Source organism: Nylanderia fulva, unplaced genomic scaffold, assembly GCF_048542155.1.
Source record: "Nylanderia fulva isolate GAGA-0341 unplaced genomic scaffold, ASM4854215v1 Scaffold98, whole genome shotgun sequence".
NCBI classification, from domain to species: Eukaryota; Metazoa; Arthropoda; class Insecta; order Hymenoptera; family Formicidae; genus Nylanderia; species Nylanderia fulva.
The window spans coordinates 381112-395128 of NW_028191112.1; the positions used below are offsets into that span (position 1 = coordinate 381112).

Sequence of the window (14017 nt, forward strand, 5' to 3'; positions counted from 1 at the left end):
GCGAAGAAAAATAACTGTCGCTGTGAATAACGAGCGTCATGAGGCGGATAAAGCGGGCGTATAGTAGTGTATAGGGATATTTTTAATTTATTTCTAAAAAATGCGACTTCGGAATACAACTTTATTATATATGATTGAATTTGTCGTTAAATGAGCTATAAGTTTTGTTATGAGACAAATTTAAAAATTTTCAAACATTGAAAGGGAGGGGGGGGGGGAGATTTCGAAAAATATGACATTTTCGACAAATCTGATTACATAATTTTGAAGTACATTAAAAACCATAAAACTTTTCTTTATATCTCTTATCGCTTCGACGGTATTTGCTGAGAAATGAAAAAATCGATTTTTTTCAAGAAGGTGTTTCACCCCCTTAACGGCCAAATTAGCACTTATAAAAAAATACGTGTCTTCTATTTTGATCTAGACTACAACATATTCAAAGCTCATTAAAATCGGAGGGGGACACTTCCGACCCTTTCCTTATCAGACGCGCCGGTGGAATCTTACTTCTGATTTTGTAAGGGATAATTACGGGAGAAAGGGAAAGGGAAACTTAATTACAAGGTAAACGTAAAACATAAGTATATCTTCTTTATTTGGGCCGAGGGTACACCGGGACGCAATCTTTACTCGACTAGGCTGAGCTGAGTACTGCTTGACGAGCGTCGAGCTCGTCATTCGTATACTCAAAAATCAAAGGGTCGCCGATCTCCGTCGGTCGCTGGTCGGTCCTTTCTTTCGATAAACAAATAAATCGACCACCCGCTTCATAGCGTTCCGCAAATGATAAGCGGATATGTATACTCCGCCGCAATCGCGTGTAAAAGAAACCGAGACGAATATCGTCCGCCGATAAGCCTGCGATATCTATCCTTGTATATATATAGATCTCACTTACTTGAGCGGTCGCAATTCCGCTACATAACAAATAAACAGTAAATAAACACGATCAGGATTATTTGTTCATGATGTACGCAGCCATCGCCTGTCCACACATAGAGAAGAATTGATAAAAGAAAAGGAAATAATGCAGTCTCTAAAGTAAGTTTTAAAAATAATTACAATAAAAATAGTCATTTATGTGCACGAATAAAGGTATTAAATTTCATTTTAGAATCATTATGGATCAACTACGTCGAATGGAAGAACGACAAATTTCTATAAAAAATAAAACCGAGTAAATATATTAATGATTTTATTAAAGAATAGCAAGCAAAACTGAATACTTATAAATACATTAATTACATAATTTTATTTTTTTTACAGTGAAAATGCAAAAACTATAAAAAGATTATTGAAACAATCTACAATGAAGAGACCAACAAAGCCACAGGAGGTCTCATTTAAAACCGTGGACGATTTCTTTGCCTTCGAAGAAGTTGATGAAGAGATTTATAATGATTTGGTACGGATATATTTTTTAATATAATATTTTCTAACACAAATATATATAGTAATTTTTTTACTTTATTAAAAATTTTGTATTAGGTGGGATACTTCATTTATCTGGGACGAGCCAATTTAATAGATTGCGCCGCGGAATATTTTCTAGCGTATTTCCAGAAGACAAGGAGGTTTCATCACACCTCACTCTAAATGAAAAAAGTGGACAACGAGGGATGCTGTAAATTGCGGGACAGTCGCTTTGCTCAGGCATGTCAAGGTTTGTAAAAATACTGTCAGTGTGTGATGTGCATGTGTCCTATATTGATTACGTTTACACGTCAAACTTAATTGAATTTAGTAATGTTAGAATAATATTCAGAGATTCTCGGATCCAAATATTGAAGGTTGCGCCCCTGGGCAGTCATCCGCCTTGCTCCCGCGACGGCTCGACGAAAACAATTTTTCTTCCCAGTACGAACGAAGACGTTGAGCGAAGCACACCTCGGCTACTGTGAATTATACCGAATAAATATATATGCTCATACAAGATAATTGGACTAAATTTATTCGCTAGAAATCACCACCAAGTAACTTCCGTTTTGAGGTAGGCTAATCACTGTCATTCTTCTAAAAAAATAAAACAGCTGTCATTGACCAACCTTATATGTCGTCTACAATAGGACTTTAAGAGAGAAATTTAAGATTTAAAAAATTGACTAATCATATTCATTATTCTTTTCTAAAGTCAATTGCAATTGGTTAATTTCTTAAATTTTAAATCTTAAAATCCTATTGTAAATGACGCATTAGAACAACTAGAATGTTATTAAATTTGATTAAAGATGACGTAAATGTAATCATTATGGGTCGTAAAAATAAAAATGGTCATGACCTTATACTTCAATTTTTTAAAGTAAATTCTGAAAGATATATGATTGTAATAATCATATGTATAACTTTAAGAATTTGCTCCAAAAAATTGAAGTATTTATCAAGTTAATTTTTATTGATACGCGGGAGGGGGGGGGGTCAACATTTTTTACAAAATTATAAAAAAAAAGGAAATTTTAAAGAATATTTAACATTTATATGTATACATGTAAAAAATTTTTATAAATTTATAATATGCAAAATAATTCAATATTACTGCTAGAATATTTATGAATAATTTTAAAGTGTTCCATTTAACACACACTATAAAAAATTTATGTAAAATTACATGTAATTTTAAAACCCACTATAATAGTTGTAAATTTCTATTTATTTATAAATGTATAATATACAAGTAAAATTAATTTTTTAATTTGAAATAAAGTAGATTGTACTTAAATTTACTTTATTTCAAATTAAGAAATTAATTTTAATTGTATACTATACATTTATAAATGAATGGAAATTTACAACTCTTATAGTGGGTTTCAAAATTACCCACTATAATAGGTGTAATTTTACACAAATTTTTTATATATTAATAAATATTTCTGAAATGTTTATGATTTATCAGTTTTTATATTTTACCTTATTTTTTATTGTATTTTATAATATTTCTATTTTGTCCTATCTTTGAATGCATTTTATAATATTTAGATAGATATAAATTAACATTAATATATTATTCTATCTTTATTTTTTACTAGATATCAATAAAAATAGAATGAGACGTCGATTTACGTTAATATAATGATACATTATTCAATGGAAATTAAAGATAAAATAACGTTTTGCATTTTTTTGTATCGCTATAAATGATAAATGAAATACATTCAAAGACAGAGCAGAACGTTGCTTATTGTGAAAATATTTCCGATACAGATATTCTGATTTTACGCAATTTTTATGGAAATTCTGACAATTTTTATTTTTTACCAGGAATGAGGATTACAACATTGCTGAAGAAACCCAGGAAAATGACGTGGACGATGATAAGATCCAAGAGGATACAGAACGCGTAGACGAAGATAATATGAAAGTACTGAAGTACTTAGAAGAGCAGGGAAACTTGAGTAATGTATGATCAATTTAATATTTTTTTAGGTACTTTAGAGAAGCAGCATCAAATTTTGGACGTGCTTCACAGAGAATGGCGGGGAGGGGCCGTTTTCACCCCTAATTCATTTGTTTTCTTTTTCAGGTGTAAAATATGGAGGGGCAAATTTTTTTGATTGTGCCTCACAGGAAAGGACGGGGATAGGGGCCCTTTCCCTCTCAGCAAACACAAAATAACAATAAGTTTGAGCTGAAATAAGATCGAGTAGTACTTTCTTGTTATTGGGGGGGGGGGTTTAGCGGGTCACCTAGGGCTGCGGGGGGATTATTATGCCCTCGCACCATTGCACTGAACCCCGCACTATCTCTGGACCGATTCAGAGGTGTCTGGTAGCAGATTTCCACCTCTTCATCAGGAAAAAAAATATAACATACATATGCATCACAGTTATACATATAACTATACAGATATACATGTATCATTAAGTAAATAATAATAAATAACACTAATGTTATTTATATATGTATATATTATTGTTGCTTTGTGTTTGCTGGGTGATTTTTAAAAAATAATTTATAATTTTATTAAAAGTTAATTTATATAATTTAATTTATAATTTAATTACAAAATAATTTATTTAAAATGTGTCATTTTTAAATTTTAATTATATTTATAACTAACTTAAATTATATATATTATTAATACATATATGCGTGAGTTAATTATAATTGACATACATGTATATTAGTTATATTAACAAAATATACATAATATTTATACATATAGTAATATACATATATATATATATATATATATATATATGTATATATATACATATATATATATATATTGTACATATTATATATTATTATATACATGTATACATTTATATTATTCAATTCAATTCAATTCTTTATTCGTCCCCTAAGGGATTGAAGGCGCTTTTGAAGGAGCGTTCCCCAACCTTACAAATCTCTTACAATCATCCTTATAACTACTCTTATCTCTATTCTTACATCTAATTTACAAATAACTTAATTCTACCTTAACCTACTTATCTACTACTTTAGAGAGAGAAAGAGCCGTCCCTACCTATCGCTTCGCTTCGGCTTCCGGTTCTCCATATATTCTCCACCACCTCATTCATACCTCCACTCATTCTCCTCTTCATACTTCCTTCCTCCTTTTCCCCTCCCTCCCCCTTTTTCTTCCGTTCTCCCCTCTTCCCTCTTTTTCTCTATTTCTCTCATCCATCCTTCCCCTTCTCCTCCTTCCTGCAATATTCCCTTCATTCTTTCCCACCAGTTTCCCTTCTCCCCTTCTCCCCCACATTCTCCTATTACATGCTCCCATGTTTTATCTTCTATCCCGCATAACCTACATCTTCTTTTCCCCTCTTCTTCCCAGTATCTCGCCCCTCTCATCTCATTGTTCATTCTGAACCTTACTATCCTTCTCCATCTACTTTCCCCCCATCCCTTTCTCAGGTATTCCGGTAAACCCTCCTCCTTCCATTCCCCATACCATCTATTATATCTCGACTCTCTTATCCTCTCCCATCTTTCCTCCTTTTGCCTTTCCCCGTCTTTCTGTTCCCATCCCTCATATACTTCCTCTCCCCTTCTCCTTTTTTCCTCCATCTCTTTCCCTTCTATTCCTCTTTCTTCCCAGAATTTCTCCCTCTCTTCCTCCCACATCGTTCTTTCCTTTCCTCCTCTTATCCTCTCTTTCATATCCTCAAAACATTTCCTCGCTAAACTTCCTCCCCTTCCTTCCTCCAACTTCCTCTCATACCCTACCGCCCTCCTTCCTGCCCTTATCCTAAATTTGTCTTTTCCTATCTCCTCTCTTACCATATACCCCGGCGTGCACCAGTCTACTCCTAACGTCCACCTAATCCATCGCTCCTGCATTGCCTCCACCTCTTCTCTCCTTCCATCCCCATATTTCCGCCCCATATTCCAACACCGTCCCCACCAACCTTTTCCATTAGCCATACTCTTTTCATCCAATCTCCTGCAAACCTTCTCTTTCCCATTCCCCACACCTGTCTTATCACCGCTCCTGCTTTCCTAACTCTGTTCTTTACCTGCGCCTCCTGCCCCCCGTTCCTCTGTAGCTTATACCCTAAATATGTGAATTCTTTCACTTCCTCTAACCTTTTTCCTTTCCATCTCCACTCCACTCTCTTCATTCTTCTTCCTCCCTTTTTAAACCTCATTACCTATGTCTTATCCACATTCACCTCTAACCTTTTCTTGTCCATATAACTTTCCATTTTCCCCAACATATGTATCATCCCTTCTTCATCCTCCGCCAACAGTATCATGTCATCTGCGTACGCCAAACAATGCACCTTTTCCCCTCCCAGTTTCACCCCCCCCCCAACCTCCTTTTCTTAGCACTTTATCTATATCCGCTATTAGCAAACTGAATAAGTGCGGACTCATTGGGCAACCTTGCCTCACCCCCCTTGCCGTCCAAAAATTTTCTCCCTCCTCCTTCCCCACTCTTACCTTACTCCTCGTTTCCCTGTACACCTCTTCTATCCTACTCCTTAATCCTTCCCTTACTCCCCTTCTCTTCATTGCCTCCATTAACACCTCCCTATCTACTGAATCAAACGCCGCCTTCAGGTCCATAAATGCCGCAACTACCTTTCCTCCCTTCTTATTTACCCTCTTATTCACCAGATAGTTCAGCACATAGATACTATCCATCACCCCCATTCCCTTCCTAAAACCTGTCTGACTCTCCGGTATCATATTCTTCCCCTCCATTTCTTCCTTTAACCTTTCAGTTAAAATCCCCACGTATATCTTGTATAGCGTTGGCATCAATGTCACTCCTCTATAGTTTTCCACTTTATTCCCCGTTTCCTTTTTCAACAGTGGCACTATTATCCCTTCTTTCCACCTCTCCGGCCATCCTTCTCCTCTCCATACTCTGTTGCACATTTCCCATACCCACTCTTCTACCCTCTCCCCTCCATATTTCCATACCTCACTCGGTATCCCATCCTCCCCCGCTGCTTTTTCTTTCTTCAGTTTTCCCAGCATCCTCTTCACTTCCTCCCTGCTTATCTCCTGCTCCTCATCCCTCTCCCTTTTTCTTTTCCTCCTCTTACCACTTTTACCTCTATCCCTCCCAATAAGTCCATGAAGTATTCCTTCCATTCCTCCGCCTTTATCTCCTCATTCACCCCTTCTCTCTTTTTCCTTTCCTTGTTTATAATCTTCCATACCTCTCCTTCCGTTCTTGCCTCTATCGCCTCCTTGTACCATCTTAGCCTCTCCGCCTCCCTTTTTCCTTTACACATTAGCCTATATTCCGCCCTTACTTTTCTATATCCTTCTCCTCCTCCTCCTTTTTTCCTCCATTCCCTTAACTTTTTCCTCACTTCTTTCCTCTTCTCCTCACATTCCTCGTCCCACCACCCTTTCTTTTTCCCTTCTCCACTCTCTTTTTCTCCTTCTCTCAATTCCTCTTCTATTCTTCCTATTTTTTCCTCTAGCTCCTCTTCAATCCCCTCCTTCTACCCCTCTCCCCACTCTATTTCCTCTCTTATTCTTTCTCCTCCCCTCTTTGTCCATCTCCCTCTTTTTCTTATTCTTTTTCCCTCCCCCCTTTTTCCCTTTTCAGCTCCTCCTCTTCTTTCTAGCGTTACAATCAATGGGTGATGGTCCGATTCTATGTTGTCTTCCACCTCCATTCTCTTTATCCTTTCCTTTACTCTATCCTCTCCCACCACGTAATCTATCACCGATTCCCCTCTTCCTCCTGTATATGTGTACTCCCCCTTCCTATCCTCTCTTATCCCTTCGTTAAAAATTCCCCATCTCACCTCTTCCAACTCTTTTATCAACTTCTTGCCTTCCTCATTAACTTTCTTGTCCTTCTTTCTTCTTCCTCCTCCCCTCCTATCACTCCCCCCCCTTCTACCTGTCCTTGCGTTGAAATCTCCTCCCAAAATCGTCCATTTATTTTCTTCTTTCTCTTCCATCCATTCCTTCATTTCCTCCAATTTCCTTTCCATGTCCCCGTTGATGTATACGCCTATTACCCTCCACTTCTCTCTTCCTATTTCTAAATCCGCCATCATTATTCCCTCCGCCTTTTCTCCCATTCCTGATATTTTTATCTTCCCCCTCTCCTCCCTTACCTCCATGATCATTCCCCCCATCGGTCTTCCTTTCTTCTTTCTCTTCTTTGCTGCTTGCTTCTCCCATCTATATCCTTTCGGTAACCTCTTTTTAATCGCCTCCCACCCTCTTTTCTCTATCCATATTTCCATCATCACCACCACCTCCCAATCTTCTATTTCCTTCCAGAACTTTTCTTCCTTATTCTTCAGCCCTGCCACATTTTAAAAACCTATTTTCCATTTCTCTCTTACTTCTCCTCCTTTTTCCTTTCTCTCCTGTTCCTTTCTCCTTTCTGCCTCCGTCTCCCTTTCTCCTTCCTCCTTTCTCTTCTTACTATTGTTCTCCCCTCCTCCTTTCCTCCTTTCTTCTTTTCTCCCTTCTTCTATCTCTTTTTTTCCTCCATTCCTGTCTTCATACCCCCTTCTTCCCCCCTCATTTTCTCTATACCTTCTCTAATTTCTCCTTTCCAGTTTTTAAGCACACCTTCCTCCTCTTCCCATCTCCACCATACATCATTGATTTTTATCCTTCCATAGCTCGTCCATACATTGTTTCCTTTCCTCCTTTCTATCTCCGTGATCATTTATATTATTATAACATATATATATATATATATATAATACGCATATATATAACTTTTCTTAAAATTATATGTATTTTATATAAAATGTAAATAAATAAATGTTTTTAATTATAAAATTAATATAAACTATTTTTTAATTATAAAATATAATAACAAAAACAAAAGGGGAAGAAGGGGAGGAAGCGTGTACGAAATGCTTTCTTGTGCTGATATTAAACTGATATCGTATTCGTACTGTATTGTATTATAAAAGTACAGCGTGTACGAAAATGCTTTCTTGTATTGGAACTGTATATTGATATTGTACTGGTATCGCATTGATACTGTACTGGTATTATAGGAGCACAGCATATAATGAGAATTTTATATTAATATACATAGCGGTACAGTGGCGCTACAGTAGCCGTACCGCGTACCAATACGGTGCACTGGTAATGTATGCCTACGGTACGCACGTACGTGGTAGATACCGTACTGATACATAGAGTACGACGTACGCTCTCCGTACCGGTACTGTAAAAGTTATTTGTTATCTGGGTTGTGGTGTGAGTTCGTTTGTGTTTATTTCGATGTCACTCATCTTGATCGTAGTTATTTATTTTAGTATTTTGCACGTAACTGTATCGTATTTCGATCACGACTGATTGGCAATGACAGGTTGCGGTTAGGATGAGTAGCGAGTAGCGCTGCCGTTTAGTTACATGCCGTACTAGAAGATGGCGCTGATGGCAAGATATCTCACGGCGAAGACGTAGGATAGGTTCTTAGCGTTGATAGCGCGATTTAGTGCTATTGTGTTACAAGTGCGGAAAGTTGGCTATTGATCACGAGTGCGCATTTACCCGTACAAGTAGACAATAGCCAACTTCCGTACGTGCAAGATATACTTTTACAAGTGCATTTAAAGTGGCACTTTGAGTACCTGATTTCTGTACCTGATTTACGCAGTAAATTGATATATGAATAGCAGGGTTATAGGTGCGTGTTGGGAGGGCGCGGAGTGGCGGTAGTTTTGGCAGTTGTTTTGTATGTGCGCTGCGAGATGGCGTTGAAACTCGTGTCCAAAATATTGGACACGGTTTTATCGGGTTTAATATGCATTGGAAGTGGATGTGGTAAATTTGTTACTGTTGGCACAGAAATCAGGTACGAAAAGTGCCACTTTGGATGCACGTGTAATACAAAATTTTTTTATAGCACGTGTCACATATTGTACCCAGTAAGCAAGAAATATTTAATCAACATTTTAAAATATTAATTTTATATACATTTTCCAACGTTATGATATAATGTTTTATAAATATGTTCAAAATATTATTAATAAATATTTAAGAAAATATTTTAACTAATGTTTTATAAATGTTTTAAAAATATTATTTAATAACATATTGTTCTCAAAATATTAATACAATATTTTAAAAACGTTAATTTCAACATTACCGAAACCTCTCTAAATCGATGTCAAGGTTTATTCATAATGATGTTGCATATAATGTTAAGAACTACATATTTGATAACAATAATAACGTTGTAGCAATGATTGTTTGCTTACTGGGTAGCTATAATATAACCCAGTAAACACATATGTAACTGATACTTTGTGTTATATAACTAGAAAGTATCTGAAAGATATCATTGATATGTAACTAATTTATGTATATGATACATAAATGTGCTTCTACTTAATACATTTTATATATGTAAAAGTAGTATGTAAACGATACATAATTATACTACTATCTGATATGTATCATTATCTGTGAAATGTATTGTGCCTCGTGTGAGACACAGAAGGAATGTTGCCGGATTAGGAAGTGGACTTCTGAATCGTCGGGGTTTCTCCGTAGATTTTAGTCTTGTTTAATGTAGAATTATTTCTTTATTCAATATATATATATATATATGTATACTGGTATATATAATCTTAACAAGACTCGGCGTATGGTTATTTAAAAAAACCTTTGGTAACTTTGTTTCTCTTTTTCGTTCGTTTGACGCGACTCTAGATTTATTCTGACTTTAGCTAAATAACGACTCGTCTGATTTCGAGTCGGGAGTTATCCTTGATGTGTCTTGGTAGGTTGGTCTAATTCAACTCGCTCTCTGTTCACTCCCGAGTTCTTACGTGAACTCGGTTTTTCGTTATTTCATTTGGAAGGGGTGCCTGGCGACAGGCACCCGATTGGTGCATAGCTTTTGCATACGCGGCTAGATTTTGAGCTAAGAGCTGTTCGAAAGATGAAGCTCTTAGCTTGCGTCTTCGCGGTTTCCGGCCCGCTGCTGCATCAGCGGTCTCCACGCGGATTTTATATCCGTTAACTTGTAATTATAGCCTTTCGGGCTATAACATTCCTCCCCCGTTAAAAAAGAAAAACGGAGGTACGAAGTTTTTCGTTATACCATTGGTTTTAACAATATTTGATTATGTTGATATCTTATTCTATGTACAATTATAGTTTCTCCGATACATAGTAGGCTCTATAATAGTTTCTTAAAATCTAGTACTTTGACTTCTTTTTAATATTGATCGCGGTATTTCGAAGTCATCGTTTATTATTACTCTTGGCTATTTTTCGTTTTTATTTTTATTATTTTTTTTTCTTTTTACTATTATCTATGCTATAATGGCTATTGCGGGTACTGTCGTTGTTATTCCGGTAAATGTCATTGGGTAGACAAATTGCTTCAGTGCAAAAAAAAAAATTTTGTTCGTTGTTTTGTAAGTCGTTGTCTATAGTTTCTGTCTGTTTCATGTAATTGTCAATTTGCTCGAAATATATTCCTGGACTATGTTTGAATTCTGTTATCTCATACGGTTGACCCTTCTCACTTTTCTTCTTGAGTACTGCAGCGTTGCAGGCTAAGAGTGAGAGTGCCTTGTAATGATATACATATAATTCTTCTTACTACTTTGTCCTTGATCGTGAATATGCTTTCGTTTGCAATTTTTTATCAAGTAAGAGGGGCGTTCGGTCTATATGTCTTCTGTCGTCCCTTTAGTTTTATGACAACCTTTGCTTTATTACTACCGTTGCGTCGTCCACACAAAAATGTTTGATTCTGATATGTGGTTTGATTGCTCGCGATGCCATGTGGAGTTTGTGCCCTGGTGGGAACCGATATGTTTCTCGTGTTCGAGATTTCTTAGATGTGTGGGCCCAGTTGTGGGGCCGGCATTGCCGACCAACCGTTTTGAACGGGCTTTGGGGGCTGTCGCAAGATATGCGGCTAGCTCCTTTCCGTTCTCTTTACACGTGAGTGTAAATGTGCGGTCTGGTGTGCGCGTTGTGCGCGAAGTTGCTTTGGTGCCTCCCAAGGAGGGATTGATTCCGGCCATGCAAACTTTGAGGGCTCTGCAAGAGGGGCGGCCTCTCCCTTATGGGCGTGTATGTCACGAGGACGAAGCAGACAATTAGGTAAGTCCTAATTTTCAATTAATAGTTTTAATTTGTTTGTGCATTAGCTTTGTTGTGTGTATGCGTATCGCTTTTTCTTCCTTTCTTTACTGTGTAATTGACGCTTGAATTTTTTTCTATTATTGTATACGGTCCTGCCCATAAGGCGTCAAGTTTCTTTGGTTGTCCTTGTCGTAGCGTTTCATCGTATACAAGTACCTTATTTCCGACTTTAAATTTTATTTCTTTCGCGTTTTTATCATAATAGTTTTTTGATTCGATTTTTTTTTCTTTGTTTACGCGATGTCGAGTTATACGCGTCACCTACTCGTATAGTATATATCTCGTGTGCGTTATCTTTACATATGTCTTCTACAGTTACAAGTGGCGTGTCAATCTTTACGGTAGTATCAGTCGTATTAATCATGCTGACAGGGCATTGAAAATTTTTTGGTTCGACTAGGCATTGTCCGATAAAAATTCCTGGCGCGGTTTGTTCGGTTTTTATCACGTCTATTTTGTTACAATTTGTTGTAGCTTGTACAATAGTTTTACTACGCGGTTTTAATAGGATCTTTTTATACGGGCACAATTTTATTACCGCGTTTCCTATTTGCAGCTCCTGTTTCCTATAATCGCACGAAACTTCTTGTTTTTTCAGGAAATCTATTCCTATTATCCCATCATATTCCATCGGGAAATCGTCTTTCACGACGTAGATTGCGTGTTTAATTTTTCGGTCGTCCAGATCAATGGTCGCGAAAAATTTTCCTATTGTTCGCGCTTTGTGCCCGGTTATTCCGATCAAAGTAATTTTGTTTTTATGGATTTCGGTTTCGCCTTTTAAATGTTTGACCTTTATTAGGGAGACAGTAGCACCGGTATCGTAAAGCATATTTATCTTGCCGGTTTTTACTTCTCGTATCGGTAGGGTTATCAAGTTCAAGCTTGCCTTCTCGCGAAGTGTCGAACGCACGTGCGTCACCTGATATTCGAGCGCGCGAGTCTTCTTAACCTTATCTCCGCGTTCTCCGTCTTCATCGCTGTTTCGCTCGTCCTCGTCGCTGCTACGCTCGGAATCCGTATCACTGTTTCTCGTTTTCGGATTCTTACGACTTTCGGTTGCATTAACGTTACGCGATTTTTTATTACTGTTTGTTTTATCGTGACTTGATGTCGTTTTTGGCCGTCTATTTAAAGTCCAGCACTCGTCGCGGTTATGCCCACGCTTCTTGCAATAGTTGCAAAATTTTTCTACCGTAGTTACGCGATCTCTCTTCTCCGGTTTCGGAAGCGCGTATTTACTACTACGGCATTCTCGCCCGATGTGGCCTGGTTTTCCACATTTGTAGCAAATAATTTTTTCGATATCTCGCGATGACGACTTTATATCCCGGTGGTTATTTTTAGTCAATCGGGTCGCATTTGCGTTTCTGACTTTTTCTTCCGTTATTGCTGCGTTAATAGCATCTTTCAATGTACGATAATCCCGTGACCTAACGATGGTTTGAATTTCCTCGCGTAGTCCTGTCTGGAAATTATGCAACGCCTGACTTTGTATCGTCTCGAGGATAACGCGTTTTTCCGTCGTGGAGCGCGCTCGTCCCTCGATCATTGACTCATAGAGCTCCATTGCAATAGTCTCGACGCGAATTCCGAAAGCTTGTGAGTCTTCGTTTGCTTTTTGTTTAAGGGAATTAAACTCGATTTGTAAATGGGTAGTCGTATGCTTGCTTTGATACGTTGATTCTAATTGTCTTTTTAACTCCTCGTAAGTACGTATATCTCGCGTTTTGCAATCAAGCCAAGCCTTTCCCTTGACTTTTGTGCTAAGAATGCCCCAAACGAGACTGTCCTTGTCGCGTCTATCTATATGACTGATAGCATACGTGCATGCATCTAGGAATTCATTGAGTTCGCGCTGTGACTCGCCGTGGAAAGTGGGTATAAGTTCCCTTGCTTCCTTTAGTGTCATGTGTCTTCCGCGCGTATTTCTACGGTTTCTTACGTCGTACTCGCTGCGTCCGTATGCGATGTCGGATCTCTCTTCCTCACGTCTGTCCAGGACTCGGTCACGTGAGCAGTCTCGCGAGTCGCGTCGATTGTCGTACCTATCGTTCGCGTCTCTACCATATCGATTTCTGTTTGCGTCTTGATAGCGTACATCGTCGCGTACGTTCTGTCGATTGTCGTACCTTACTATATCGTCCCGGTCGTTAATGTATTCGTGGGAATTTCTTGGGTTATCGCGATCCGGTATCATGTTTCGGTTGTGCGTACGCCTATGGAATTCTCGACGGCTGTCGTCCGATTCCTCTCCGCGAGACAATGACGCACGTATTTCTCTACGCATTTCCTCGCGCATTGCATCTATTTCCGCACGCACATCTGTTTGTATTTCGCGCATACCCTGTATTAACTCGCGCAATAAAGGACTATCGGCGTCTACCCTGCGATTATCAGGTGATCTATACGCGTCATAGTCGCGTGCTACAGCATCACGTAGGCGGTTGATTTC

General features: G+C 37.9%; 1 protein-coding gene and 1 long non-coding RNA gene across 2 annotated transcripts; both read left to right on the forward strand.

Annotated features, from left to right (window-relative positions):
- Window positions 1-968: 968 nt before the first annotated feature.
- LOC146719452 (uncharacterized) lies at window positions 969-1528 on the forward strand. Its single transcript, XM_085490140.1, has 4 exons — window positions 969-1044; window positions 1118-1180; window positions 1270-1407; window positions 1492-1528. The coding sequence occupies exons 1-4, from the start codon at window positions 1031-1033 to the stop codon at window positions 1526-1528; spliced, it is 252 nt and encodes an 83-aa protein (XP_085346266.1). The 5' UTR covers window positions 969-1030.
- Window positions 1529-1772: 244 nt separating this feature from the next.
- Window positions 1773-3673, forward strand: LOC146719453 (uncharacterized). Its single transcript, XR_014926519.1, has 3 exons — window positions 1773-1993; window positions 3259-3397; window positions 3521-3673. It is a non-coding gene; the product is annotated as an uncharacterized LOC146719453 (long non-coding RNA).
- Window positions 3674-14017: the final 10344 nt, after the last annotated feature.

What these genes read in the sequence shown, in the direction of transcription:
- LOC146719452 (XM_085490140.1), top strand. An exon ending in TCTATAAAAAATAAAACCGA is followed by an intron (nt 1,181 to 1,269) that starts GTAAATATATTA and finishes TTTTTTTTACAG; the next exon opens with TGAAAATGCAAAAACTATAA. An exon ending in GAAGAGATTTATAATGATTT is followed by an intron (nt 1,408 to 1,491) that starts GGTACGGATATA and finishes ATTTTGTATTAG; the next exon opens with GTGGGATACTTCATTTATCT.